The sequence below is a fragment of the Haliotis asinina genome, chromosome 2, assembly GCF_037392515.1.
Source record: "Haliotis asinina isolate JCU_RB_2024 chromosome 2, JCU_Hal_asi_v2, whole genome shotgun sequence".
Taxonomy (NCBI): domain Eukaryota; kingdom Metazoa; phylum Mollusca; class Gastropoda; order Lepetellida; family Haliotidae; genus Haliotis; species Haliotis asinina.
Genome location: NC_090281.1, coordinates 85003073 through 85016502, shown reverse-complemented (window position 1 = coordinate 85016502; position 13430 = coordinate 85003073). Strand labels below are relative to the sequence as shown.

General features: G+C 41.3%; 1 protein-coding gene across 1 annotated transcript; it reads right to left on the bottom strand.

Annotated features, from left to right (window-relative positions):
* Positions 1–1496: 1496 nt before the first annotated feature.
* On the bottom strand, positions 1497–11270 carry LOC137274475 (uncharacterized). The gene is made up of 4 exons (XM_067807677.1): positions 10503–11270; positions 5271–5360; positions 3276–3360; positions 1497–2482 (listed from the first exon to the last, which is right to left on the bottom strand). Exons 1-4 carry the CDS (start codon positions 10603–10605, stop codon positions 2311–2313), a joined length of 450 nt encoding a protein of 149 aa, XP_067663778.1. The 5' UTR covers positions 10606–11270; the 3' UTR covers positions 1497–2310.
* Positions 11271–13430: the final 2160 nt, after the last annotated feature.

Here is a 13430-nt window from a genome sequence, read left to right as displayed (position 1 = left end):
TCAGTATGCTGATAGTGTTAAATATTGGGAATATGTCAGTATCTAGCGTAGATTCACAGATCAACAGTGATTAGACTGGGTTCGGTATGTGTCCAGTGTTAAACTTGAATGCAACAGATGTGCTTGTGAACTATTCCATATACATTTCTTATGCCCTGGTGTGTTCCGAATGCAAAAAGAATATTAGGACAGTATCATATTAGGATATTAATATCCAACATTGTTTGTGAACTTTTTTCTGAGTGCTGTAACATAATATGTACATATTGTTATATTTTGGTGAGAGATGGGCAATTACGAAACCTTGAGAAATGGACAAAAACTATTCTACAATGGACACAAGTCTTCCAAATATTTCCATTATTCCCATGGACATCTTGGCCATTGTGTAGTTAGATACGGACTATAGGCCATTTGTCAACGGCGGCTGTGAATAATTTAGAAAATGACTGCATTATAGTCCTGCACTTTGCATTAAATTGCGCCTTTCTGTACAATAGCCGTGTTAGCATATATTACAGTTGTCAAGTCAGATGTTCAGACGGATGAGTTGATGTAACCTGTGTACGAAATAGTTTCCAAATTTTGCTAGCCAGTCGGGCTAGCTATGGAAGTTGCTAGCCCACAAACTATTTCACTAGTCTGGATTTGAATGTAGACACTAATTTCATCAGTAACCTACTAACATGGTGTATCACTAACAGATTGTATCAATCTTGCGTGACTCTTATGTGTGTTATAACTTAACAAGTCTGAGAGAATGGTGACTAAATGACCCCCCTATAGAGTCGGTCCAGTGACTGTGGAGATTTACTCTCTTTACCAACTAACCAAGCCCTTTCAATGAACGGAGATACAATATTACTTATCGAGGGTGTGTTTCTTAACTCGTTGTCATGATGGCAATGCGTCACGGACCCCACACTCCTGTCCCCTTGGCATGTTTAAGCCTGTACCTCTATATAACCTCCGGGCAGAATGTGGCCCAACAGAGCACAACCCCAGAATGCCAAATATTAATGCAACCTTAAGTGCATAATCGGAGTGTAATGAGTTCATCCATCAACCAAGTGACTGTCAAACGTAATTTTACAAATCGAAAGTACCCTGATGCAATATCTTATGGAGGAAATTAGTATTAGGTAACAGCTTCATTAGCAGCGGGCATTGTGCAATATAACATTTACCATCTTACCAAGGGAGGTCAAGGTAACAGCTTGCCACGCAGGGAGACTTTGTATAACGTCACTGGGCTGTTTATTAGGTATTAGGTATATAGCGCAGCTGTTGTAACAATATCCGCTTGCACATTTTGTATAGTTTCTTTGTGAAACGTTCCGAACTTCTCGCATCACGATCAGGAAAAATACCACATGAGGTCGTTGTTGTAGCGACCTTTTCAAACATCCTTGAAAATACGATTCAGCAAGAGAGTATAGGAATAATAATTTATTGAAAAAGTACTATCCTTGAAAATACGATTCAGCAAGAGAGTATAGGAATAATAATTTATTGAAAAACTATGTACATGGGAATGTGTGGTTGGAATGTGAAGGTTGTGAAGTTACAGTTGTAGATCTAAACAATTGTTTAACGTTGATTTCGGGGAAATGTTTTTTTGTACATTTTGATGTATTGATAAAATCACAGCTGTGGCGATATGGCAAGTGTACACGTGAAGTCTATAAGGATGAAGCTAGATGATCTAGTCCACTAGAAACAGTCTGTGCATAAAGATGGCCTTTTGGTGAAGGTTCTCGAACAAGGCACTCATCGGGTATGGATAATGAAACGAAATTTGACCTGGTGATTAGATAGAGCTGACTGAATCATTCTCAATTTCTTTATCTGTGTAAGACAAAGTCAAGCCCAGCCTATTCTCACGTGATGAATTCACCGTATCTGCGGCAGAGCACGCAGTTATGTCGCGTCATGTCCGTCGATGTTTGATCACGAACACCTCCAAGAAAGGCATGGATATTTTGGAAATGTTGAGTAAAGATTATTTCCAAACGTTTAGGTCCGAAATACATTGTAATAGCACCTCGAGTGACGACTGTGACGGTATTCCCACACACCTATATGTACATTAGCACTGTCAGCTTCAAAACCGTCCTGAGCGAAGTCTGTACACAATAGCCTCCAAGGTCCAGTGTTTGTATCCAAAATTGTCCAAATTGTGAAAACATGATTGACATATTTGTTGGTATATAGAATCGTATTACATCATGCTGGACTCGTTTTTGGAGGCTTGTTCTTGACGGATTTTGGCAATATCGGTTCCCCTTCATTCTTCAGTCATCCTGATGTCTATTCTTCCTCCTCGGCCTTCTTCAGACTCTCCATCTCTGAGCTCTCCTTATGCTGGTCCATGTTCACCTTCACGATCGGGGACGACGTTGTAAGGTCGTTGTAGACGCCAGCACTCAATGCAGAGTTGCGCTGGACTTTGGCCGCTCTGGCGTACTCCGAATCACGGTCCCTGATTTAAAAGAATTGCGATTAATTTTCCCCCTAAAGATGTGTGGATCTATTAAAATAATTTGAAATTATATAGTCAAATAATATCACAAGAGACCGCCCCAAGTGTTTCCGCCTCATGTGTTCATGTCATACAGTGGTGTACAATATTTCAGTGAGATGGCCCGTTGTTAAAACAAACATGTAATTAGAATAAGCAATGAAGCAGGGGAACATATAATGATGTTTGTTCAGTGATGCTCGATATTGGTGCTAGAGAATATAGTGATATTATACACATAGGCCAGGGTCATCAGCGAGAAGCAAACAGAAACCTCCAAACTGAAACCTGATGAAATTCAAATATCCACTTCGCTCACAAAAAAATGTTTCCTTGTGGCTTGCTACCACCATATATCTATATATGTATATGATACTTAATATTCAGTTAATGTTTTTGTATGTGCGTGATTAAAATACAACGCACGAATGAATCCAGCCTTTATTTAATAAACCTGTTTCATATGTACATCTAAATACACATAATGTCAGACATAACCTGGGTTTAAACAGTACTAGAATGATAATTTCGCAGTATATTCAAACCACCAAGAGATATAAGGTCATGAATATGTTGATGTTGTCAAAAGGTACACAAATATATTTAGACACATTGCTACCAACTCCCCATAAGCGTGAATGCATTCATGACCCTTTTCTCGGTAAATAAATTTGTGATCTATCACAAAAGGTGGCATGCGTGCATACAGAACCTCGCCGAAACAACAAAGAAGGGTCAGGCAGTTATAACCTACCTCTTATTTTTTATCCAGATAGTGACGATAATAGCGAATACGGCGATTCCAGCCAGCACTCCGAAAATAACTCCCACGACAAGCCCTGAAAGATAAACAAAATGAGCGAATAAGTGAGAAACCAACATGTAAACAACTCAACCTTGAGTTAAATAAGACGCAGTATTCCTGTACACGATCCTCGTGGTCTCCGTTGGCAAATGCTCAGTTGGATATAAAACTAATAACAGCGTCACGTAAACAAAGTCTTCAAAAATAATTACCCTCCATTTTTTTCTTCTGAAACTGTGAAAATGCGGGTTCAACGTTAAAACGACAAGACAAAGAACGTATCCTTGCAGTAGCCCAGAGAAGAGCGTGCGCTTTGTTGTAACGCTGGTGGGGAAATGGTGACACTGTTGTCACTGGCGGTTGTCTGGGACGTACGTCACAGGTCAGTGGGCAAGGGTTGCTGTCGCTTCACTCTCTCTTATAAATACGTCTGGCAGGTTTGCCGCACGGCACAGGTTGTGTGGGGAATGCTGGTAAAGGCAGTATTGCTTTAGCACTAGCTATGATTTGCATAACGACCTACTTTATATTGTACGCAGATAAGCTACGTTATAGAACGCAGTTGTCGATTAAGACAGGCTTTGTTATCGTGCAGGCTGGCGGTGACTAGCTCAATTGATTATTGACGGGGAGGGGAGCCTGTTTGGGGGCCATGCACTTATCGAACAGTTTGTTCCTAAATCTTACAACTTTCTTAATGGATAACTGTTCTATTCTCTATTCCTTTACACAAATATATCCGGAGTTCATCAATACAATATATGTAAACATGGTTACAAATGCTGATGTATTACTGATGGGGTTACCAGTGAGACACTATCCCAAAGGTAATATGTGGCTAGAGAAAGCAGCTACCTCAATCTGCACAGAAAAGAAATTTATAAAAACACATAGCACAGCGAGAACTTTGCGTTGCGTGTTTTGTTTGTCCCAAAAATAGTAATAGAATTTGTATTTTTCGATGAAAGTGGAATATACCTTGTGAACATGTGACCACCTTCTGAAAACTTTAGGTATCCATATCTATCTAAAATGGGCGCCGTGCCAGTGCACACCTGTAGAAGGGGTGAACAGGTAAAGGTAACTTGAAAGTGTAATCCAATATAATTATTTGTTACGTACAATTACTTGCATGGTGATGCATTGAGCAACATTCCAAATGACTGGTCTAAAGAAAATATCCACACAGGATTAATTGTGAAATGATTATCCAATTGTGGCGTATTTGATAAGGTATACTAGCTGTGTAACGGACCTTACGTTCAAGTTCATTGAAAGGTATATAAAAGTGAAAATGAGCTAAATAGTTTTGGACATCTGCTTCTTTGTAAAACATGACGTTTGTTAATTCTAACTACTTCGGTGTTCTTTGACGTAGTTACTGAAGGTTCCACATACGTTCGTTCTAAATATTGCTCACTGCTCGAACTGTCACTTTCACAACGTGTGCAAGTTTGTGTCTTGAAGGGAACACTTTCCTCATTCCGAATATCAAACACAATAGTAGGGTTGGGAGTGTTGGACTTGTAGAAAACAGCAAGTCGTCTAGTTAATCACCAACCACCTGATCCCCTTTTCTCACCATCCAGGTGAGAACGTCTCCAGCAACGTTTGCGACAACTGTAGGAGTGAGTGAGTGAGTTAAGGTATATTACAATAACATCACGGCGGAGGACACCAGAAATGGTCTTCGCACATAGTACCCATGTGGGGAATCGAACCCTGATCTTCAGTGTCATCACGAGACTACCACGCAGCCCCGACAATTGGATGAGGATCATATAGTTACATACGGCGAGGGTCCATTCCGGATCGAGAATCATGTATCATGGGTCATTTTGACAGCATTAATTCAAACAAAATCCGGATTTATGCCATCGATACGTTTTCCCATCTATGGGACATCTTAGTTATGTTTGGTTGCACTAGAAAATAGACACGTACCTATTCGTCCGGAGTCGTTGTTGGTGGCAACTGTAACGGTGGTGTTCATGGTCGTTCCTTGACTCGAGGATACTGAACTACTTTCTGGAACTAAGCAAAAACACCAGTGAACACATGGGATAGAGCAAAGAGTATGTACTGAGATAATACCAGGACACATATCGTCTTCACCAAGGATCCATTATTGAATATTACTACTATCATACCTTGTATTGTTGTACTATGAACATCCAAGGAGTAATCCTGAGGGACAAAAGATTTCACTTACGATTATTGAGGTGTTATTGCTGAGGGGAATGAATTCGAGTCTTACATTCTTTCAGTCTAGTTATAAACTATACGGTACAAAGTGTTCCGTAGGCCTGTAGGCCGGACATTGCTGTTAACATGCCTTTATTTTAGCAAATGTTACAACGCGTGACACTGTAAAAAATAACTTTCTTCTTCCTCCTTATTCGACTCAAGATAATCATCGTAACAAGGTAATCATCGAAACACCGACGTTGTCCAGTGCTATGATACCCATCTAAAGTATCCCCTCGCAGAATTACTATCATCTGTCTGAAATAAATACGCTACAGAAAAACAATGTGTTCCCATAATACATGTACTAAGATAAATATCAAAATCTGCAGCACATCAGAGTAAATCAGTAAATCAATTTTTTGTAGGCTTTATTTTTAACCTATATTAAAAACTGGTGTATACTTTCTTTTGTTGGTCAGTATACAGCAATATGTTGTCTCGTGATACAGTAAACTGAGACGAGGCTGGACATACAGGTCGAACGTGACACCCGTCATGTCAAATAATTCGACGTTTATGGATTACACTACTTCCCACAAATAGATACATCTAAACGCGTCAGGTCCACACCCCGTGATCAGTTATCAAACTGATATACTCCACATAACACAACAATGTGTCATTCTCACTAGGTATGTATGATAGGTAAACTACCAACAACGCTTTGTCATTTCCCAGGTAAGGTGGGCGGTCGCTCTTGCATTGCAAAACATGCTTTACAACACTGGCGTTCTCTCTGACCGGATAACGCTTCCTGTGGGTGGGGGCGGGGGGTGTTAGGGGGCAGAGGGGTTATCTCTCTAGCCTGTAAACAAAGCTATTTCAAGACTGCCGGGTTCGTAATATATTGACAAGGGGATTCAGCTTGGACATATTCCAATGATAACAATTGTCTGACTCATCTCGTGGTGTGCGAAGAGTTCACCAATTCGGCGGTAGCACCCTCCGTATTTTTTGGTGCGCACCCAAGCATAATGCACCCCTGTCGGGAATCAAGTCCTCGGCGGGAAATCTAGTATTATGCGCACTAGGCTCAAGACATTACGAAATTCAGAGTTTGGTTTCGTCAGGGAGCCTATATATGTTGTAGAGTATCCCTGGTTTGGTATATCAAGATTAGAGACACCACTTGAGCAATTAAGAATAACTTGACAATGATCGCGGGGCTCCTGTGTAAACACATACAAATGTAGATAACACTATTTTGATATTGTTCTGTCTTAAGCGTCACAATATTCTCGTCCTCTTGCGTCGCAATATTCTCTATCAATGATCTGTCTATACCGTCACAATACTCTCTTCCTCTGGCCTATCAATGATCTATCTCAAGCATCACAGTATTCTCTTCCTCCAGTCTATCAATGATGTGGCTCTAATCAGAATATTCTCTTCCTCTGGCCTATCAGTGATCAGTCTCAAGCATGACGATGTTCTCCAGCCTATCAGTGATCTGTCTATACCGTCACAATATTCTCTTCCCCTTGCCTATCAGTGATCTGTCTCAAGCACCACAATATTCTCCAACCTATCAGTGATCTATCTATAGCGTCACAATATTCTCTTCCCCTTGCCTATCAGTGATCTGTCTCAAGCACCACAATATTCTCCAACCTATCAGTGATCTATCTATAGCGTCACAATAATATCTTCCCCCGGCCTATCAGTGATCTGTCTCAAGCACCACAATATTCTCTTCCTCTAGCCTATCGGTGAATTCCTTGTCTCTGTCGTTAGTACAATTTCCTCGCTGTCATAAAACTATTTCCCAAACGCTCTCTGCTATCGTCACAATATTGTTTCTCCAGCCTTGGAATGTTAATGACCCCATGTCACAAGGCGTTCATAGCGCTACGGCAGTGATGTAGAGGAGTTGAGATCGCCTTAGGGCCAAGACCGCTTTGAAGAACGGCTCCCTGTTTCCCAAAGCATCCCAATGACATATTTCCCACTGGCCACGTTTCCCTATTTCCCCTGTTTCCCTAACGTCAGTGCCGTCCTCAATATTTAATGGAGAGCCAATCATGCAATAGTTAGTTTCAACTCGGTCACTGCAACAAACACCAAGCAGCACGGTGCGGCGGTCTTACGTTCAGCAGGTAAACGCAAGTTCATTGGGAACACAAACAATAGCCGAAACGGATTAAGTTACCCATTGTTTGGTTCACTGCTCCAACTGCGTTTATTGCTTGAAATGCGTGTCACCTTTCACAGAGGAATTTGGGGACCAACTGCATAAAACGTTTGAATGACGGGGGCACCAGAAATATTGGGAATTGGTGTGACGAGAGAACACCATATCCACTGTGCTAACCAAACGCCCATGAAAACTTTGGAACTAAAGTAGAGACTGACACTACAGTCGTTTCGTGCACACGGTCACTGTAAACTACACCCATACTACCGTATAGTGTTCGTTTACAGATTGTATGACTTAAGCTTGTTTAGTCGTGCTAATGAGTTCTATTGTGAGCGACCTTTCAACGGGCTGTTAGGTACATGTAGGTGCAGATCTATTGTATCTCTATTGTTAACTGAGGTAAATATAGGCTGGTAATTGGTGTCGTGAGACCTTTAGCCTGGGTACAATGCATTACCTATATCGAACTACACAGGTAACGATTATGTGGACGTGTGGCATCCACTACGGTGCACTGGGTGAGTTTTGTTTTACGACGCTTTTAGCAATAGCACGTCGGGGGACACCAGAAATGGGCATCACTTACTGTACCCTCGTGGGGAATCCCGAATCTCTTCGGTGTGACAGACTAACGCTTTAAACCCGAAGTTAGCCCCATTGTTCGTGTGTAGATGTTGCCGATATTGCGGTTGCTGAAAACCCACATAGAAAGGTGGCGGTTGTGATGTATACACGCTCTGAGTGTGCGCGTGATGCCAGGTTAGAACGATAACAGAGCATGCCCTAATACATGTATAGCGATAATACAAGATGTTCGCCAAATAGGTAAGGATATCCTGTCCTATCTGGGCATAAATACATGCAAAGGCTAGTCAAATGTTCATCTCAAACGTCCAGGAACGTATACTAGAAATCTCCATGCTGGTTGTGATAGGTGACCTAGGTGAACTGAACTGAGTTGAGTAACCTGAATTATTTTGGCACGTATGGTAGCCTTCAATTAAATCTCCACGCTGGTCGCATTGGGCGGCCAACTGAGACTCGTTGACTTGTTTGACTGGGTGTCATTGTACCCACACAGGGTGGATCACTGCTCAAAATATCAATCACGGGATTGTCTGGAGCACACATTGCAGTAATACAGCTGGGATACTGAAACAACAAAACAAAAGTAGGGGCTTATCATCGAAGCACAAATTCTGTTGTCCGTTGTTGTTTTTTCGCGTGGAGTTGGCTGTGTTGAGCTGCGTCTATGCCGGAAAGATTGTGGAATCGAATCTCAGTTTTATCCCGCTGTTATCACAAGACTTACATCACTTCGTGATTCCCTCCCTACTAAAAACGATGTAACTAAAATACTGTGTCGAACGCAATTCACTCTGTCGCGGGATACTGCGTGCAACGCCACGAATAACTGCTGGAGTTGCGTCCCTTTACAAGTTGTGGTTTCCCAGCTTGATGGCCTATTATCGACAACAATGAGTCACTGGCATTCCCCTATTATTCAGCAGACAACTAGTGTCATGGAGCCTTTAAAGCCCACTCACTCATGCATTGAAAGATCAAGGTCGAAACTAGCGTGCATGCTTGTCTCGAAACGGAGCGACTCATATTTACATTTTGTACAGCATTTTTTATGAATCTGTTTTCAAATGTGCCCAGTGGTGATTCTATAAATAGTGTTAAATTGTCTTTTAGGAGCATGGAAAGGTCGTCCTGACCTCAACTACCATTAGGTAACGTGCCAACAAGGAGATACATTGTACAGTTATGGCTATATTTAGGGATGGTTTCATAAAGGCCGATGTAAACAGATATGTGATTTCTGTACATCCCGTTTAGTTTTAAAATCACTGTATATACATTATTTCGTATAAGCGTTGATTTGTAGAGTTAGTCATAATTGTTCTACAGGGTAGTTTGCATGTAGGTAGTCACAACAACACACTCGGCATCCTATAGATTTTTTCAAATGTTTCGACAATGAGAGGCATGCTATTGATTGCGCTGAGTAAGAGGGTCATGAACAAGAGATGACGTCATGTCATTTAAACAAAGAAATTACAAATCTTACACAGGAAATGAGCAAACACCCTCAAGGGCAAAATGCAGTATTATGTTAAGACTCTTTGCTAAAGAGTTTGTTGTTCCGTGTTTCAACGAAACTGAGAAAACAATATATATTTTTCTCTAGATTACGAAACGAATTGTCCCAACCAAGATTTCATCATGAAATTATAATCCAGGGACTATGAAACACATTCAATATGTGGTCACCAGTTAATCTTAGGTACATCATGCCACACTTAGTATAGAATACGTCGTTTGCATCTTGAATTTTTTATAAAGAATAGCATTTCTTTTGTATTAGGAGGGTGCCCCATTTATCGGATTTTACTATGACTTTGAACAAAGGCTATCCCCTAGTTATGCGATTCACCTTTGTTACATTCGTTTACGATACGTAAAAATATACAGAAACTAATTAGGACTCAATTCACGATATTCATAACTTACTTTCGACACGAAACATTTTTATGTTCATAAAGGAAGAAGTAAAACATGCCCGGGTTTACAAATAAAGCCTCGGCAGACATTTCCAAGGTTGTGACAATAGTCTGGAAACAGTAACCACACGACACGGAAACAAACATGCAGAGTAAATATCATCACGCTCGGCGAAGCAAAACAAGTAGGGGTAACATCAGGGAGGGCGAAACACGAATTACATGAGCTTCACGTGATGCGATATGGCAATACACCTACATAAATGATAACAAAATACTTACCATCATTTTGTCGTTTATGTCTGCTCTCAAGCTTGTATCCTTCGACAAGGAAGTTTGTCAATATAAACACTACGATCGAAACAGTACACACAACCTTGTTCATCTTCAGCTTAATGATAACTGTCACGGGTTGTCTTATAAAACGTGTGTTATTTCACGTTTAGATGCAATCCGTTCGTTCGTTAGTTTAGTGCTTTTGAGGTCGCCTTCGCCGGTTGGCATGTCGGCAGACCTATCCCTCCTTGGGATGCGTGGGGTGTCCCTCTTTGGGACTCAATCCGTTTGAGTTGTTGCGTTTTATATGCTGGTGAATCTTATCAGCTGATATACTCGGCAGGTGACAGACGCCGACTTTAACGTCGTCAATCGCTCCAATTCAAAGTGCACACAAATAACTTGTTATGCTTCACTGACAATCAACAAAGACCGTTTTTAAAATGTGTATCACAGCAATTAATACAATCCAATGAAGACAACAAAACGACGACCTGCAGTAAAATATGTCAGGTGCAGTTTAAACTGTTATCAACACTATGACGTCACAGGTTGTAGTCGATCCGACGGGTCAACTTGATAACTGGCCGACGAATTGCAAACCCTGGCGCCTAAGACAGAGCAGTGCTAAATACTTGCATTACACGCAACAAAACATTGAGTAATCCTCTACAGCGGTGTGTTCAACATTAAAGACGTCGGTGTAGTAAACAGCCCCACTGTGCAAACATGACGACTGTGCTGTTTTAGAGTCTTCGAGGCTGAATCATTGTTCTATTTTTAGACTCGGAAATCCATGTTGTGACTAATACGGGGATCCCCATGCACTTACCGCTGGTGAGTGGGATTATACCAGCACAGGCGTGTAATACGGTTTTATGACATAATCTTGTTATGTCTGTTTTGGATGAATGCCAGTTCCTTGCTATGGTGACGTAAATCTGAGATTAACAGAGTTTTATGTATATGACACGTGCCACATGTTTAATGTCACGCTCCACGAACTGATGCGTCAGTGTTTAACATAATGTATTCGAGTCTTGTTGTCTTATCTGTAAGTCAAGTTTAATTATGTTATCGACATGCTTGTATTGCGCAGCGGCAATGGAGCGGGTAAATACAGACAAAATGGTAATTGTTTTACCAGGTGTTGCGTTCTAAACCAGTTAAAAATCAGCTCTGTGACATGCGTTCTAGAAGTTAAAGAGTAAAATATAAATATTGCGTTTAGCACTAAACAACAAGTTATCCTTCCTGAGTTAACATTGTTCCTATTATTGTACTGCATAACACAGTGTGACGCCCATTTCTGGTGTCCCCCACCGTGATATTGCTAAAGACGACGTAAAACCAAACTCATTCACTCACATAATGCATATATTCCACACTTACGTAAATACTTTACCTGATCAAATTCGAATTTTGTTCGCTCCCTGGTCTGTGTTATTCCAGTCTCTAGTATCAACTCCCTGGGAAGTATACTTCGAGCAGTGTGTACGTTCGCTCATGGTTTTTATTTACACGTCACATAACGCGGACATGTTTTACGCAGGTTGAACAGAGTTACATTTGAACTAAATCTGTTACACAAGACGACACGTTTCAACACTCGTACAATAGGTGTGTGAACTGATTCGTGTTTATACCATCTAACGTTGGATGAGTATGTTTCTTTGAGTGACAGATTGAGTTTAGTTTTACGCCGCACTCAGTAATTTGGCGACGGTCTGTAAATAATAGGGTCTGGACCAGACAGACAATCCAGTGATCAATAGCACGAACATCGATCTGCGCAAGTGGGAACTGATGACGTGTCAACCAAGTCAGCGAGCCTGACCACCCGTTCCCGTTGGTCGCCAGGCTTATAAAATTAGTCGCCTTTTATGACAAACACGGGTTGCTGAAGCATTATTCTACCCCGGAACCTTCACGGGTCTTGATGTTCATGATGTTGATCACTACTTTGTCAGATCTAGGCAGTTCAACCAGATCACCTAGCCTAATCACTTGACTGATTTTATCCCCAGCATGGGTTTCTGTCCCTGTACCAACCCGCTATCCACTCTCGGCATTGCCCGGCATTACTGTAAGGATAGAGTCTGTGTAAACAGGTGGACAATCTTTGACCATCAAACGAATTGGACAGTTGTTGACCCGTGTAAAAGGTCATAACTCCAATGAGGACGGTAGTATCAGCAGATACTGGTATCTACCAACGTAATTAGCGATAACCAGTAACAACATTGATAAGAACTTCCGACACCAGATTGTCATGAGTCACCTGAAGGCTGGTGTGAGGTCACGACTGGTCAACTTCCCGGATATACCACAATCAGTTAACGCGAGCACCACGGGGCAGGTAAGGGGCTCAGAAAGACAAAGAATTCATGACAATACTGAAGCTAAGAACCAGAATTCATGGACAGTTAAGAAGGGCCCAAGAAAGACAAATAATTCATGACAAGACCGACGCCAAGAATACTAGAACTCATGGGCAGTTAGGAACGACAAAGAAAGACAAGGACCGACGTCAAGAGTACTCGGATACGTTCCACTGCATATCAGCTTCACGTGGGAGGAAATCCCGTAGTCATGCAGGTCTTGGCTGTTTACCATTTTGTTGAGCAGGATATGGTAAGGAACCAAAATCATAATAGGTACGAAATGTAATACGAACCAACGTAATACCTGAACCAACACCAAATCGCATAAATATCTGCTCTCGTTGAAAATTTGAAATTGAAATTTGTACATGCGGTGATGAAATACAGACTGTCAGACAACACCACAACGTAGATATCTGCAACAGCTGTAACAGATGAAAATTGTAACAGATGTACGCTTTAACAGATGCAAGTAACAGGTTTGTAGGCCTGTTATGTCGATACGCCTGACACCAATTCCCTGAAAAACACTAATTTGAATGACTGTTTT

Coding starts and splice junctions, on each gene's coding strand:
- LOC137274475 (XM_067807677.1), bottom strand. CDS start 10,605: ATGAACAAGGTTGTGTGTACTGTTTCGATCGTAGTGTTTATATTGACA. Junction 3,361..5,270: donor CAACGACTCCGGACGAATAG/GTACGTGTCTAT, acceptor TTTATCTTTCAG/GGCTTGTCGTGGGAGTTATT. Junction 2,483..3,275: donor ATCTGGATAAAAAATAAGAG/GTAGGTTATAAC, acceptor CTTTTAAATCAG/GGACCGTGATTCGGAGTACG.